At 45.9% G+C, this 13,035-nt stretch overlaps 1 protein-coding gene across 8 annotated transcripts in view; it reads right to left on the minus strand.

Moving 5' to 3' along the window:
* Epb41l3 (erythrocyte membrane protein band 4.1 like 3) overlaps window positions 1–13,035 on the minus strand; it is a 208,686-nt gene that overhangs the window by 37,854 nt on the left and 157,797 nt on the right. For all 8 annotated transcript variants that reach the window (XM_050166200.1, XM_050166201.1, XM_050166199.1 and 5 more), the window contains 5 exons: window positions 10,771–10,875; window positions 9,815–9,857; window positions 5,114–5,189; window positions 2,345–2,563; window positions 1,548–1,635 (listed from right to left, as the gene is read on the minus strand). In XM_050166200.1, the coding sequence (XP_050022157.1) occupies window positions 1,548–1,635; window positions 2,345–2,563; window positions 5,114–5,189; window positions 9,815–9,857; window positions 10,771–10,875 (531 nt within the window). The remainder of the gene's footprint in view (window positions 1–1,547; window positions 1,636–2,344; window positions 2,564–5,113; window positions 5,190–9,814; window positions 9,858–10,770; window positions 10,876–13,035) is intronic.

Here is a 13,035-nt window from a genome sequence, read left to right on the forward strand (position 1 = left end):
GCCGTGCTCATGGAGATCTTACTAGTACATTAATCCCAGCACTCGGGAGGCAGAGGCAGGAGGATCTCTGTGAGTTCTAGGCCAGCCTGGACTACAAGAGCTAGTGCCAGGACAGGCTCCAAAGTTACAGAGAAACCCTGTCTCGAAAAACTAAAAAAAAAAAAAAACAAAACAAAAAAAAAAAACAAAACTTAGAAGTGCTTGTCCTTCGTGATGCTCAGGGTGATGCAAAGACATCACCACCAAACCACATAGACAACAAATCCAGATGTCTACCATTTTCCTGCCCAGTCTCACTGTAGATTTGCCTTGCTCCCCAAAAGTCAACGTAAGTGCTCCCCTACTTATCAACAGGACTTACAGATAGAGCACAGACTTCCTTCTTTTGGTTTATCAGGGTGTTATGTTCCCTTGAACTTGGCCAGCTGGAATCTCTTTATCTCTAGGCCTCAGAATTTCAAGGAGGCTTGTTGCCTTAGAAGCCTGCAACCACACATTCTTTTGAGTTTCAGACCATGAGACTGGAGACATCCGTCAGGGGTCAAATCCTTACTCCTTTACAGGACTGACATTATCTTGTCAGTGCCGGCCAGAAGAAACCACTCGTGATCTTCCAGGACTGACCTTTGGAGCAAGGCTGAAATACGAGCTCCCGTCTCCAGAGCCCCAACGGACTTCACACGTTTTGTTGATAAATGTTTTAAGTGCGTCTCTGTGTTTTAACAGTGTGTTTGCTCACAGCTGTCTAAGTAGTAGATGTGGAGACATGGGCTCATCCTCTCAACGTTGACAAGGAAATTTTAGGAAAAAAACACGACGTGGAGTCAGAACTGCTGTATCTTCTACCATGATCGCAACCCTCCTGTGGCTGAACCCCAACTTCTTCCTTCCCAAGGTGCAGCTCATGCACTCCATCACTATACCCGTTACCGGTCAGTAAGGCAACCCTTGTCCTGGGTGGCCCCTCTCAGCTGCACTACTTTTAAAGAACTCTCATGTCAAAGATATGAAACTTTAGAGCCCGAATTCTTTAAATTTAACCCCAATTCACTGAACGCTTAGTAGGGGCTTTAAAACGGGGCAAAACCAGTACGTGACACACAGAAGATGTAACACTTGGCACTAGACAAATGGCCAAGTCCAGACAGACAGACAGACAGACAGACAGACAGACAGACAGACAAGAGTGGGGCTCTCCAGACAAAGAGGGGAGGTTATGTTCAGAGAAAGGGCAGAAGCAGAGTACTGGGGGGCACAAAGGGCATGTCAGTGCAGAGTGGGGGGGATACACCTGTGTCAGGGAGGGCACAGAGAGGTAGGGCTCGGAGGCCCAGGGTTAAGGTTACTGTGGAATCAACAGGCAACAGAGACTTCATCTTTGGCTGTCTCCCGGGAGGCGTAGCCACAGCAGTAAATGGACGGCTGAGCCGTGAAGGGTACCTAGCTTCAACGATGAGCTCTGTTGGTTTTAACATGGAACGGGGTTTCGAAGGCACACTGGCTTGAAGCACAGAGGTCTGCGCTTACTCGGGTTTGAAAATGCTTACCTTGGCATGATGTAAGTCTACCCCATACATAGACAGCTTTTTGGCGTTTTCCAGGAAATGCATCTCAGCTTCCGCGGGTGTCATCCCTCTGATTAGGAAAAAGCAAGCGGTAAGCTTCTCCAATCAATCAGAACTGAAAACGAAGAGCAATGAGCCACGTCCGCCCCTGCTTGTCACTCAGCTGCTTTCCCTTTCTCTGGCAGGGCTGCGGTCTCCCACTCCCCGCCCTGCTATTGTGTAAGAAAGCCTTCACTGGGAGACCAGCAGACACGGGTTTGAGCATCCCTAATTCAAAAATCCCAAAGCTGAGACGCTCCAAAAAATCTGCACCTTTTAAAGCACTGATACAGCCCTCAAGGCGTACTAAAAATATTGTATGAAGCCACCTGGGGGTCATGCAGATCAGGCGTTTATGGAGCGTAAGTGAAATCTCCTATTTAGACTCTCGTTTCATCCCAAAGATATGTTACTACATCATATAACTATCCAAATAGTCTGAATATATCTGAATTCTGAAACATGTCTGCTCCTAGGTGTGCTGGGTGAGAAATTCTTAGCATATACACGAGAAAATAATAATGAGACAGTTTTGTAGGAGCTCTCGCTAAAGGAAGCCTGGAAGGTCTGAGAGGGAGTTTACCATCTTAACCACGCGTGGTCTCTGCCCTGCCCTCAGCCCCTGAACCCCAAACCTGGCTGGGGACCTGAATAGTGTGCAAAGAATGCACATGGCTTTCCGCACTGACCTGTGGCCCTGAGAAGTGTACCACGGATGCACACACGCCTTCCACACTGACCTGTGGCTCTTGTGCAGCTCCACCACCTTATCCTCCAGTTCTTTCGTGTGGTTTGGTGCAAAGCGGAACTCACTGATGTAATCGCTCCCACACTCATCGGGGTCGTAGTCCCCGAGTTCTGACTGCACTGTGTAGGAGCCCAGCAGAGCCAGGGTCACAAAGGAACAGGGCAGCCTTCCAGACACAATGTCGTCACGCAGCTGTAAGCAGAGGTAGTACCTTCCGGGAGCCGAAAGGACAAAGAACAAGCTGGCGTTAGGACACATGGAAAGGAGTTGGAAGGGGCCGTACAGGGCAAACATGTTTTAAAAACATTATATTCATATATGAGATTTTCAAGGAGTTAAAAAAAAGAAAAAAAAAAAAAAGAAGAGCAGTTAGTATTTATAAAGAAGTTCTCCCAGGCCAGTAACCTCTTTAAGGACACAACTGCATACTGTCATAACGATTTCAACTAAGGAGATACAATATATAAGATTTATATGATTTTAGTCTATATAAGGAGGGACTACGGGTAAAATGGTACTTAAGGAACCTAGAAGAAGGAACTCTTCATAATAAAACAATCATGCTCAGAGTGAAAGACATTTAAAGATGGATTTTCCTAGTTTTACACATTCTCGGGAATCAGACGGGGCAAACTATAATATAAAAGGATGTTCTTAGATAAAACCACCAGCCCCCATGCAGCCTTCAGGGAGGGCTCCTGCTAAGATCTAGATGGCAGGTCTTTGCATATGACCACGCTGGCCTCAGATAAGCCAACAGCTGTGTTTCAGGAACTCTATTCTCAGTGGCTGCATTTATTTTCTTTTTTTTTTGAAAAATATATATATATTTAATTTTATTGAGCTATACATTTTTCTCTGCTCCCTTCACTTCCTCTCTCCTCCCCTTCAACCCTCTCCCATGGTCCCCATGCTCCCAATTTACTCAGGAGATCTTGTCTTGTTCTACTTCCCATGTAGATTAGATCTATGTATGTCTCTCTTAGGTTCTCTGGGATTGTGAATCGTAGGCTGGTTTTCTTTGCTTTATGCCTAAAAGCAGTGGCTACATTTCTAAGAACAAAGACTTTCTACTTATTTATTTATTTATTTATTTATTTATTTATTTTAGTGTGATATCTTCCTGGAATTTAGCTGATACAAGTTCTATAAAAATCTCCTGCTTGAAATCTGGGACTCTTATCACTACAGGGGAAGTTTTAAATGGGAGAAATATAAAAGTATTTTTCACACAGCTCTGCCATGATGTCATAAAGCAGCTACATTAGTAGCGGATCTATCTTCTGTTTGAGATTCACAGATTCAGCAATATAAAATCAAAAGAATTAAATAAAGATTAACAGTTAAATCCTGAGGGTTAAGTGCCGACACCCACGAGCTTTAAGGGCTGTAGCTGTCTACTCTCCGTGCGAGAGAGAAGTCTGCAGGCCTCCAGGAAGCAAGTTCAGCCACTGACAGATGGGTAGCCTACGGAATTCAGATATTAGAGTTCTTACGCACACCACAGGTTCTACAGACACGCATAATGGACAGGAACTGTGCACGGAATTTAGAAGTTCAAGCACATGTGGGGTCTATAACCACACAATTAGTCATAACTAAGTATTTAATCCCGAGCAGAAGTGTCTTTATATAGACAAAGAATTAATTTTCTCTGATTTCTGGCAAATACAAAAGAAATGCCCCGGAACTAATCGTTAACTCTTCTCAAAGATTTTTAGTATTTTTTTTCAGTGCAGCAAGTGTTTGAAGCAATTTCTTTTCTAAGTCACTTTGGTCATAACCTCACTGCACCGGGCAGAAATATCTACAAAGGCTTGCGAAGGGAGAATGATGGTCCTGGACATCTGTGTCCCACTTCTACCCCTGAATCCAAATGCTGAAACGCTAGTCCCGCCCCGTGTGATGGGCTGGGAGGCGGGGCCTTTGACAGATGATCAGATCAGGAGTGTAAAGCCTGCACAGATGCAATTGGTGGTTTGAAAAAGGCCACAGGGCAACTCTCTGGGGGAGGACACAGTAATAAGCTGGTAGCCTCCAACTCTGAAACAGACCCTCATCGGACGTGCACACCAACACCCGTGTCTTCAACTGCGGGTCTCCAGAATGCGTCAAGTGAATTTCTACCGTCAACCACGGTCTTTGGCTTTTTGGGACAGGAGTAAGAACAGACTAAGTTACACGGTGTAGTTCTGTAAAGGGAATCCCTTTCACACTCTAAGTTCAACCTCCAAACTGGGATATTTATGTGTTAGATCTTTTTCTTAATATCCTCTTTCCCCTTTTATGTGCACGTGAAAGCAAGTAAACTCTTAAATGTATCCATGCCGTCCCTTCCCCCTCCCTGAATCTCTCTCTGGCTGTTCAACAGCTGTGAAGTACCAGGTTGCTTACAGGCAGAGCGTAAGCCTAGAAAGATATTTGTAATTTAGGCTCCAAAGCAGGACCACTCAGTGCTGCTGCGCCATTTATGGCTGAGTCCCATCCATTTTGGCGGCGGCGGGTGGGTGACTGCATCTCAACTCTGAGCGCTTTCCCACGAGGTCAGGGAGATGGAAACAGAAGCCTATCTCTGAGGACCTGCCACCTCCTGGTGTCTCACACTTGTACTGATTTAGTGGCGTTTGTTTGCCAACTGAGAGATGATGACTGTAAGGGGCCCAGATGTGTGCGGACTCTCCCTTGGACCACTCCCCTGGAGATGTGCGGCTACCCCCCCCCCCCAAAGTGCCCTCTGTTGCCATAGCCAACTTTCAAATACCTGGTGATGTCTTCTGAGAGCTGGGCAGGGTCTGGTGGGTAAAATTTCACATTGAATGAGAAATGCCAAGCACCACCTGTAGGGGTAGGACACACATCAGGGCAAGTTCTTAGGAAACTGTGAGCAACTTAGGATCTGAACTCAGGTTCCAAGTGCCTCAGATCCGGGCGCCAACACCAGACACCCTCTGGCCACTGCTAAGTGAATCCTATAGGTAACTTAATTTCAAATCTTGTCCCCCCCCCCCAACCAAGTCATTTACTTGCATGGAAATGTACCAAGGTTTCTCGTGATCAAATAAGCCTCTGGCAAAAGGGGAGGGAAGCAATTGACGGTAATCCTGTATCAAATACTGGGGGACTGGCTAGATTACTGCCATGGATTTCTCGACAGGGCACCTGCACACAGCACAGACAGACTCCCATCTCCTCAGACAGAGTCCTTTCTGCTCTGTCATGCAGACCAAACCCCGTTACAGTAAGTGTCAAGGGACTAGCGAACATCTGTTTATTTTACGGGAAGGGTTTGTCATAGCGAATATTGCTCTCGATAAATGGGCGGCTCCCCCTGGCTGCTGGAGACTGCTTTCTGGCTCAGCCAGAGTTTCGACGCAGCGGATACCTGAGTGCATCGAGCAGATGCCACCCAACCCCCACCCATGACTCACACAGATCTTTTTTTATACTGTTCCATGCTTTGCCCGTGACATCTTTTAAGTCGTCTCCGGCAGCAGAAGTGTCAGGCAGATGTTGGCCACTCCTTTCTCCGCAGTGCCTGTACACGTCCAGCCTTAAGGTATTACCCAGATTTACTGAGCGCTGTGGTTTGGATTGAAAATGCTTCCTAAAAGCTCAGGTTGAAGGCTCGGTCCTCACCAAGGCTGGGTTCAAGTGGGACCTCTCGGGTGTGACTGGGTACCGACAGCTCTAATTCCGTGACTGGATTAATCCAGTTATAGAGCCCTAGCTTCATGGGAGTTAGAGGAGGGACACTGTTAGAAAAGTGAGGACCCTTCAGTCCCGGCAGCTTTCTAGGGCCGCCCTCTCCCTGCCACGAAGCACTGCCAAGTCACAGGCCTGGAAGCAAGTGAGCCAAGCGACCCACAGGACTGCAGACTAAAACAAACCATTTTTCCTTTACATAGACTCTCTCGTGTATCCTGTTACAGTGTGAGATGCTATCCGGCACACTGCGGCCACATGTCAGTACCGAGGGACTGCACCAACATAAACACGAAGCAGAGCAGGCTCGTTTCCTCCCTTTCTTTACCCATCCTTCCTTCCCTCCCTCCCTCCCTCCCTCCCTCCCTCCCTCCCTCCCTCCTCCGTCCGTCCGTCCGTCCCTCCCTCCCTCCCTCCCTCCCTCCCTCCCTCCTTCCTCCTTCCGTCCGTCCGTCCGTCTGTCCGTCCGTCCGTCCCTCCCTCCCTCCCTCCCTCCCTCCTTCCTTCCTTTCATCTTATTCACCTTGTCATTTCTCTAGGCTTTAGAATATAGCGATTATCGACCCCTCTGTGTGAACACTGTGTCAGTTCCTCCCGTCAAGAGCCACACTGAAGGTCTTTAGCATCGCCTCTAGGAGCATCTGGGAAATCTCTCAAAAGTTTACTCCTATTCGCGCCACAGGTTTGCTCTCATTCCTGTCTCTGTGACCCCGGAACAGCTCTTACTTGCCCAGTCCTCTCCATAACTTCCTCCTAAGTTCGCCCCCCTGTGAAATGACTTTTGGGAACTCTGTGTGCTCCGCAAGTCATTCCCAGACAGTCTGGACAGAGAAGCCCCAGCGCACACATTGCCTAGCTCCTTCTCTTGCACTTGGAGAGATGCTTGGCTTTGTCAGTTTCTACACTCCGTCGCCGACACGGCAGCACCACTCATACCTTCTAGTTTATTCTCCGAACGACCGTCTACCTCATGCCTAAGATGCCTAAGAGCAAGCATCTTGCCAACTGTTATTGGGTACTTAATGTCATCTTCAAGCCATACGAAGCTTTGAGAATTATAAGTCATAAATATCTGTCATTTAAATATATTTTTAGTGATTGTTTTTCTACTGTTTCAAAAATCTCTTTTTGTCATTCTACAGTTTTTTTTTTTTAATGTTCCTGTTGATTCTTGGTCAGTTGTTATTAAAACAGACCCCTTTAGGTGTCTGCCAACAGGGAGCTGATAGCAGGGGCTGGCTTTACAGCAATCAAGAGGACTCGAACCAACGGATTCCTCATGGAAAGAAGACTCACTGCTCTTTCATGATTTTCATCTACTTCAAGCAAGCCTTGATTTCCACGGCAAGTCCTGCAGCACGGTCAAACCGTTTTATGCTAAAATTGCCGGAGTGACAATTGAAGGTTGGAAACTAATCAGTAATCAGAAGGAAGGATACGCAATGCATGCCAATACGAAACCTTCATCCTAGGAATCAGTTTGCAAATGACAGTGAGCCTAAATGCACCGGAAGTGTTCTGAAAAAACGAAAGTTTCTGTGGGGGCCCACAGACGTGGGTCCGCTCCACCCTGACTAAAGGTCAGACAGCTTACAACCTACCCACGCTCTTTCCAAGTTATTGACAAGAAGTCTGACTTAAGGAGTGGCCACAAACAGGATATCCTGACCCAGGGTGTGGTTACCTGGTGTTTTGGATATTAAGATGGCCCATAGAGGTAGATCCGCTTCACTTTGACCAAAGGTCAAAGAATTCAAGCCTATTCCTGCTCCTTCAAGGATAAGACAGGAGGTTTGACCCAGGGAGTGGTTGCCTACAGGATACTTGGTCTAAGGTGTAGTGGCTGCATGTCCTGCCTAAAACATCAGACAGGTTAACTAGGAAATAGTGGCTTGATATCTCAAGTACTGAAGCAAGTAACAGTTCTGGTTGTCCTTTGAGTCACGTTAAAGCAGTCTTTTGCCTTCCTCCCCATTTTTGGATTGGGGTGTATAAGGATATGGAAAACAAACACGGGTGAATTCAGGATTCAGTATGTGCTGGCTTGACCTCCAGTACTATACTGTGTCTCTGTATTTCTTTTGTATCTCCATTTATTCTAACATTTCTAACCCACATGCCCCTACCCTGGAAATTACGAACCCCTTGAGGCTAGACCCCAACAGATGTCACCCCAATGTGTGGCTACGACAAACTTCTAAGCTTAATACCAGAGATTTTCATTCCTGAGACTTGAAATATTGGGTTGAATCTTTGGTGTTTAGTAAGCGCCCTTGTGGTCCTAGTATTGTGTGTGTGTGTGTGTGTGTGTGTGTGTGTGTGTGCAATGTCACGGTGATGATCACTACTGCAAAGGTCACGTTCGTGAGCCTTTCCTGGAATCACTTCCAGGTCTTTCAGGGCAGTTTCAAACAAGGGCAATTTTAAGGAGACAATAATACAATCCACATACCAATCAAGACCCCAAATAAAAAGCAAAAGAGAGAGGAGAGCTGGTGGTGGTGGGGAGGGGGAGGGGTGGGTGGAGCGGGTGAGCAGGAAGATGTACAACAAATAAAGAGTCTGGGAAGAGAAGCTACTGCAGAAGAGCAGACAGCCCTGCCTGTGCTCAGAGAATGGCCTTGTGGGAAACAGGAAGTGAAATACCCCCAACACACTGACGTAAACATTCCTGTATACCCTGCAGTATTTCAAATTAAAAGTTTGTGATAATCAGAAAACGGTCTCATGAAAAGCTTCTCATCTTAATCTTCAATGCTTGTCAAATCTTAAAATTCTACAGTGTTTTATATCATAAACTGCTATGTATCATGTTCTTATGCATCATAAATTGCCTTATTATAAATATACTATCCACATTATGTAGCAGACCGTAAGGTTTTACGATTTGGTGTGGATGTATAAAACACACAAACAGGAATTCCAGCGTCAGAATTTCCCTAAATCTGTGATTTGTGTTCATCGGCTTGATTCCCGTTCTCTGAGAGATCTTAGTCTACCGATGCAGCGTGCACTTGCCAGTAAAGATTGTTTTAAAAAACACGGTAAACTTAGGAAATTTTCGCTAATACCAATAAGTGAAAAATTAAAATGTCTCATTTTAATTTGCATCCAATCACTAGATTTAGCAACTTACCTAATATTAATTAGCTACTTAGGCTGCGGTTTTGTGATATGCTCATGAAATCGTCTTGTCATTTAGGAAACAGACACTTTTTGTTATCTCATTCTATTTCTTTGAACTTATCATCCTCCTTCCTCAGCCTCCTCAAGGCTGGGATCTACAAACATACACCACCAAGCCTAGTAGCAATGTGCATCTCTTGTCTCTAGGGAGTGAGGTAAGGCTGCCGACAACAACAAACTGATTTCTTATCCACTTTCAAAACCATCACACGGTTCATTTCGGTACGGCTTTCACACATCGGCAACGGCTTTAACATGAATAACTAAGTTTGGAACTTTAAGTGATTAAGTGGTAAGTGCAGCAAAACCCGATTAAATTGCATTTCACATCTGTGGACAGGCAAGGAACAGGTCACCTGTCAAAGTCATTTTGATTTCTGAGTTGTGATGACTTAAGACAGGCCCTCCTGGAGCCAGAGCGAAGTGTCAGGCCGAATTTCAGCCCCCAATCCGCCTTTGAACCACTCTTCTTGCCAAGCGCATCGGAGCGCGGGTCACCAGTTCACACAACCCCCCCCCCCCCCCTTAAACACCGTTACCGCCGCGACACATCCAAACATCCGAGGGAACTTACTTCGAATCTGCTTTTTAATTTCCTTGGCAGGGTCCAGCCAGTTCTGAAAGAGAAGCAACAATATGATTTGAATCAAAGGAGAGTCTGATGATTATCCATAGAGCCTTACACGCACTGCACCGAGAGGGAACCGTCAGGAGAAGGCCCTCTCCACTGCGGCTCTTTCCACACCCCTGGTGGCCTCCTGTCAAGCCCGGTGTGGGCACAAACACTAAATATGGAGACGCGTGCATTTATAATTAATGGCTGATTAAACTTTTCTCCTGGGAAAAGTCAGATGCTCAATGATGAAGTCTGACGTTGGCTGTCACTTCAGTAGGAATATTCCTGACTTGTGTGCAATAAAAATAAGGGACCCACATGAACAACACTTCCACGTCTTACTTCTTAGCATCTGCAGATGGAAACAATTCTTCCCTTCTTTGTTTCTGGCTTAGTTGTGGGATGAAGCCCTGAACAGGTATCACGGGCACATAGCAGTGATCTCGTCAGGGGCAAACATTAGTGATACTGACTGGAACACTGACATCCACTGACATAGCAACAGCAAATGTTATCTTCACAGCCTAATTTTTATGTCACAGCTGTAATTCCTTCACAGAATTTGGGGTATGAGTAACTTTTCCACATAGATATCTAAACACTTGGCTCTCATGAGCTCAAGAAACTGGATTAACTATAATATAATAAGTATCAAATGTTTCCTTAGCACTAACTCTCAAGGCTGAAAACTGGGACTGAGCTACTGTCTCAGAAATACTCAAAGATACAGGAAGTTGCCAAGAATTTTCTTCATGAAGAAAAAGGGAGATTAATCACATTTAGGGACCCAAAGGTGTGTGAGCATGGGGTAGGGGTTTCCATGGAGAACACGCCATGTCTGTCTGCTTTCAGGTCACTTCTGTCCAGTAACACACGACCCAACCATAGCGCTTCATGTTTCGTTGACCCCTCACCTTCTGATTCTCGGCGTCTCGATACGTGAGACCAAAGTAATCTTTCTCTAGCAGGTTCAGATGCTCGCACACTTTGTCAAACAGTACTTGTCCTCGGGAGCGCTTCTGTGCAAAACAGGACAGGAGAGCAAGTCAACACACTCAGGAGACCAAAGTGAAACAGGGCAGCGTGTAGAGTGCAGATTGTGGAAACTCGTCAATGAGTGATGAACACAGTCGGGGTGTGTCCGCAACCCCCGTTCAGGGCCAGATGGGGACAAGGAGACTCCAGAGCTCTCTACCTGGGAAGTCTAGTCAAATGGAGACAAGGTGATTCCCGGAGCTCTCTACCTGGCAAGCCCAGTCAATCAGCGACTTCCAGGTTCTACAAGAGATGCTGTGCACTGGCTCATACTAACCAGCAAGTGGTCAGATTGAGAACCACGGAGGACAGAAGCTTCTCGGCATTCCCGTGAGGACTTACCCAGATGAGGTAAGCCTCTGTGCACACCTGTGAAGGACTATAGGAATCAGAGTTAACTGCGCTGGGGGTTCTACACTCTGAATAAACAGGAGAAGGAAAAGTGACCTCGGCATGAAGTCACTCTCTGCCTTCCAAGCACGAGCTTCTTCCGGCTCCTCATGCCATGGTTTCTCCACCACAATAACCTCTACCCTCAAACTGGAAGCCTAAACGAACCTCTCCTTCCTTTTAAGTCGCCTTTCTCACACAATGAGACAATAACCAGTATTCCCTGTATCAGAAAATACGGTACAAAGCGATAAAGACAGCTAAGGTGGATTTCTGGCCGCGAAACCCAGAGCCCTGTATATGTACCTCCACATAGGAACCCATACGTGTGTGTGCACTTGTACGCGCGCACATGTGCACACACACACACACACACACACACTGTGACTCTCATCCTATAAAAGCTGCCTCTACAAATGAATATACAAAAAAAATAAACAATCAAAATGTCAACAGTGTCACCAAGGAAGAACAGGTGACTGGGGGATGATTCTCAAGTAGAAGTAGCTGGAGAAAGAATGCGATCTTAGTGTCAAATACTCTGAAATATAAAAAGCCCGGGGATGGGAGAGTACCCAGCGCTTACAATACCATGTTCAGAATGTCGGGCTCAGCTCTGTAACCGCCACTAGCCATGTGTCTTAGCACGTCAAACTCTCTTCCAATCCTCACTCAAGTTCCGTAGGTTATTTTCCTCTAAGCTTTGTTCATTAGTTTATTTCTGTAATGTTGCCATGACTTTGGGTCTTATTCAACAGTATTCGAACTCGTCTTAACTTCTTTAAGGAGAAATGTACACAAGCATGTCAAGCATAATAAACGTAATCAACATTAAGATTACAGCCGGGCCATATAAACACATCATGCAAATATACAGATGTACATGCTACATTTGGAATCCTCACGCCATCATCTGGAGAAAGGGGGGAAAGTTAATCAGCTGGGGCAAGTTTGCACCAGCTGGATTCACTGTGATAACTTTCCGTCAACGTTCACCTGAGGTCTTAAACACCAATTAAAGCGAAATCACTTTCCTGTCTGCGGCACTGATACTTTACATGCAATGTGGTAAGCATATTTATCTTTGAGATGTAACGTATTAACAAGGAGATAAAAGAAAACTGATAAACTGTGTCCATGACTAAGTAATAAGCATGCCAAGACCTGTGAGTGGACCACGTTACTAGGCCTTTGTAACTATCCTGAGAGGTAATTACTAGATCCTTCGAAAGCATGAATGTTTTGAGGAAAAGATACATTGTAACGGGAAGGGAAAGAGGAAACCATAGCACGCTACATAGGCCATGGTGTGCTCCACGGAGTAAGAAAATAAACGACTTGTTACCAAACCGCAACACGCTGCTCAGAAGACGTGAGTGAGGAAATGCTGCTTGCTGGCTTAAATCTTTTATTTATAAATTATAGTATTTCCGAGTCACGACTGAGACACCGTGAAGTATGTACATTACTGTGGGTTCTTCGATGCCTGGTCCTGCTTAGAGAACAGAACAGAGGTGCAGAGAAACGGATGAGAAGACGGCATTATGCTAACGACTCCCGGCAGCACTCAGAATCAGAAAAAGAGCCGGGCCGGATCTTCCGCCTATCCCTCGCAGTAAAGTGAACCTGTGTATTTTCTTGGGTGAAACGGGTAAGGTATTGCCTACTTCTTTAGAACGGCTGACATTAAAGACTTCAAACTTGGTTGAGTGGTAGCAAACATGGCGCATTCCATGCGTGTAGCCGTTGGTACA

Source organism: Alexandromys fortis, unplaced genomic scaffold, assembly GCF_014885135.2.
Source record: "Alexandromys fortis isolate MF-2015 unplaced genomic scaffold, M_Fortis_MF-2015_v1.1 scaffold_143, whole genome shotgun sequence".
Lineage (NCBI taxonomy): Eukaryota > Metazoa > Chordata > Mammalia > Rodentia > Cricetidae > Alexandromys > Alexandromys fortis.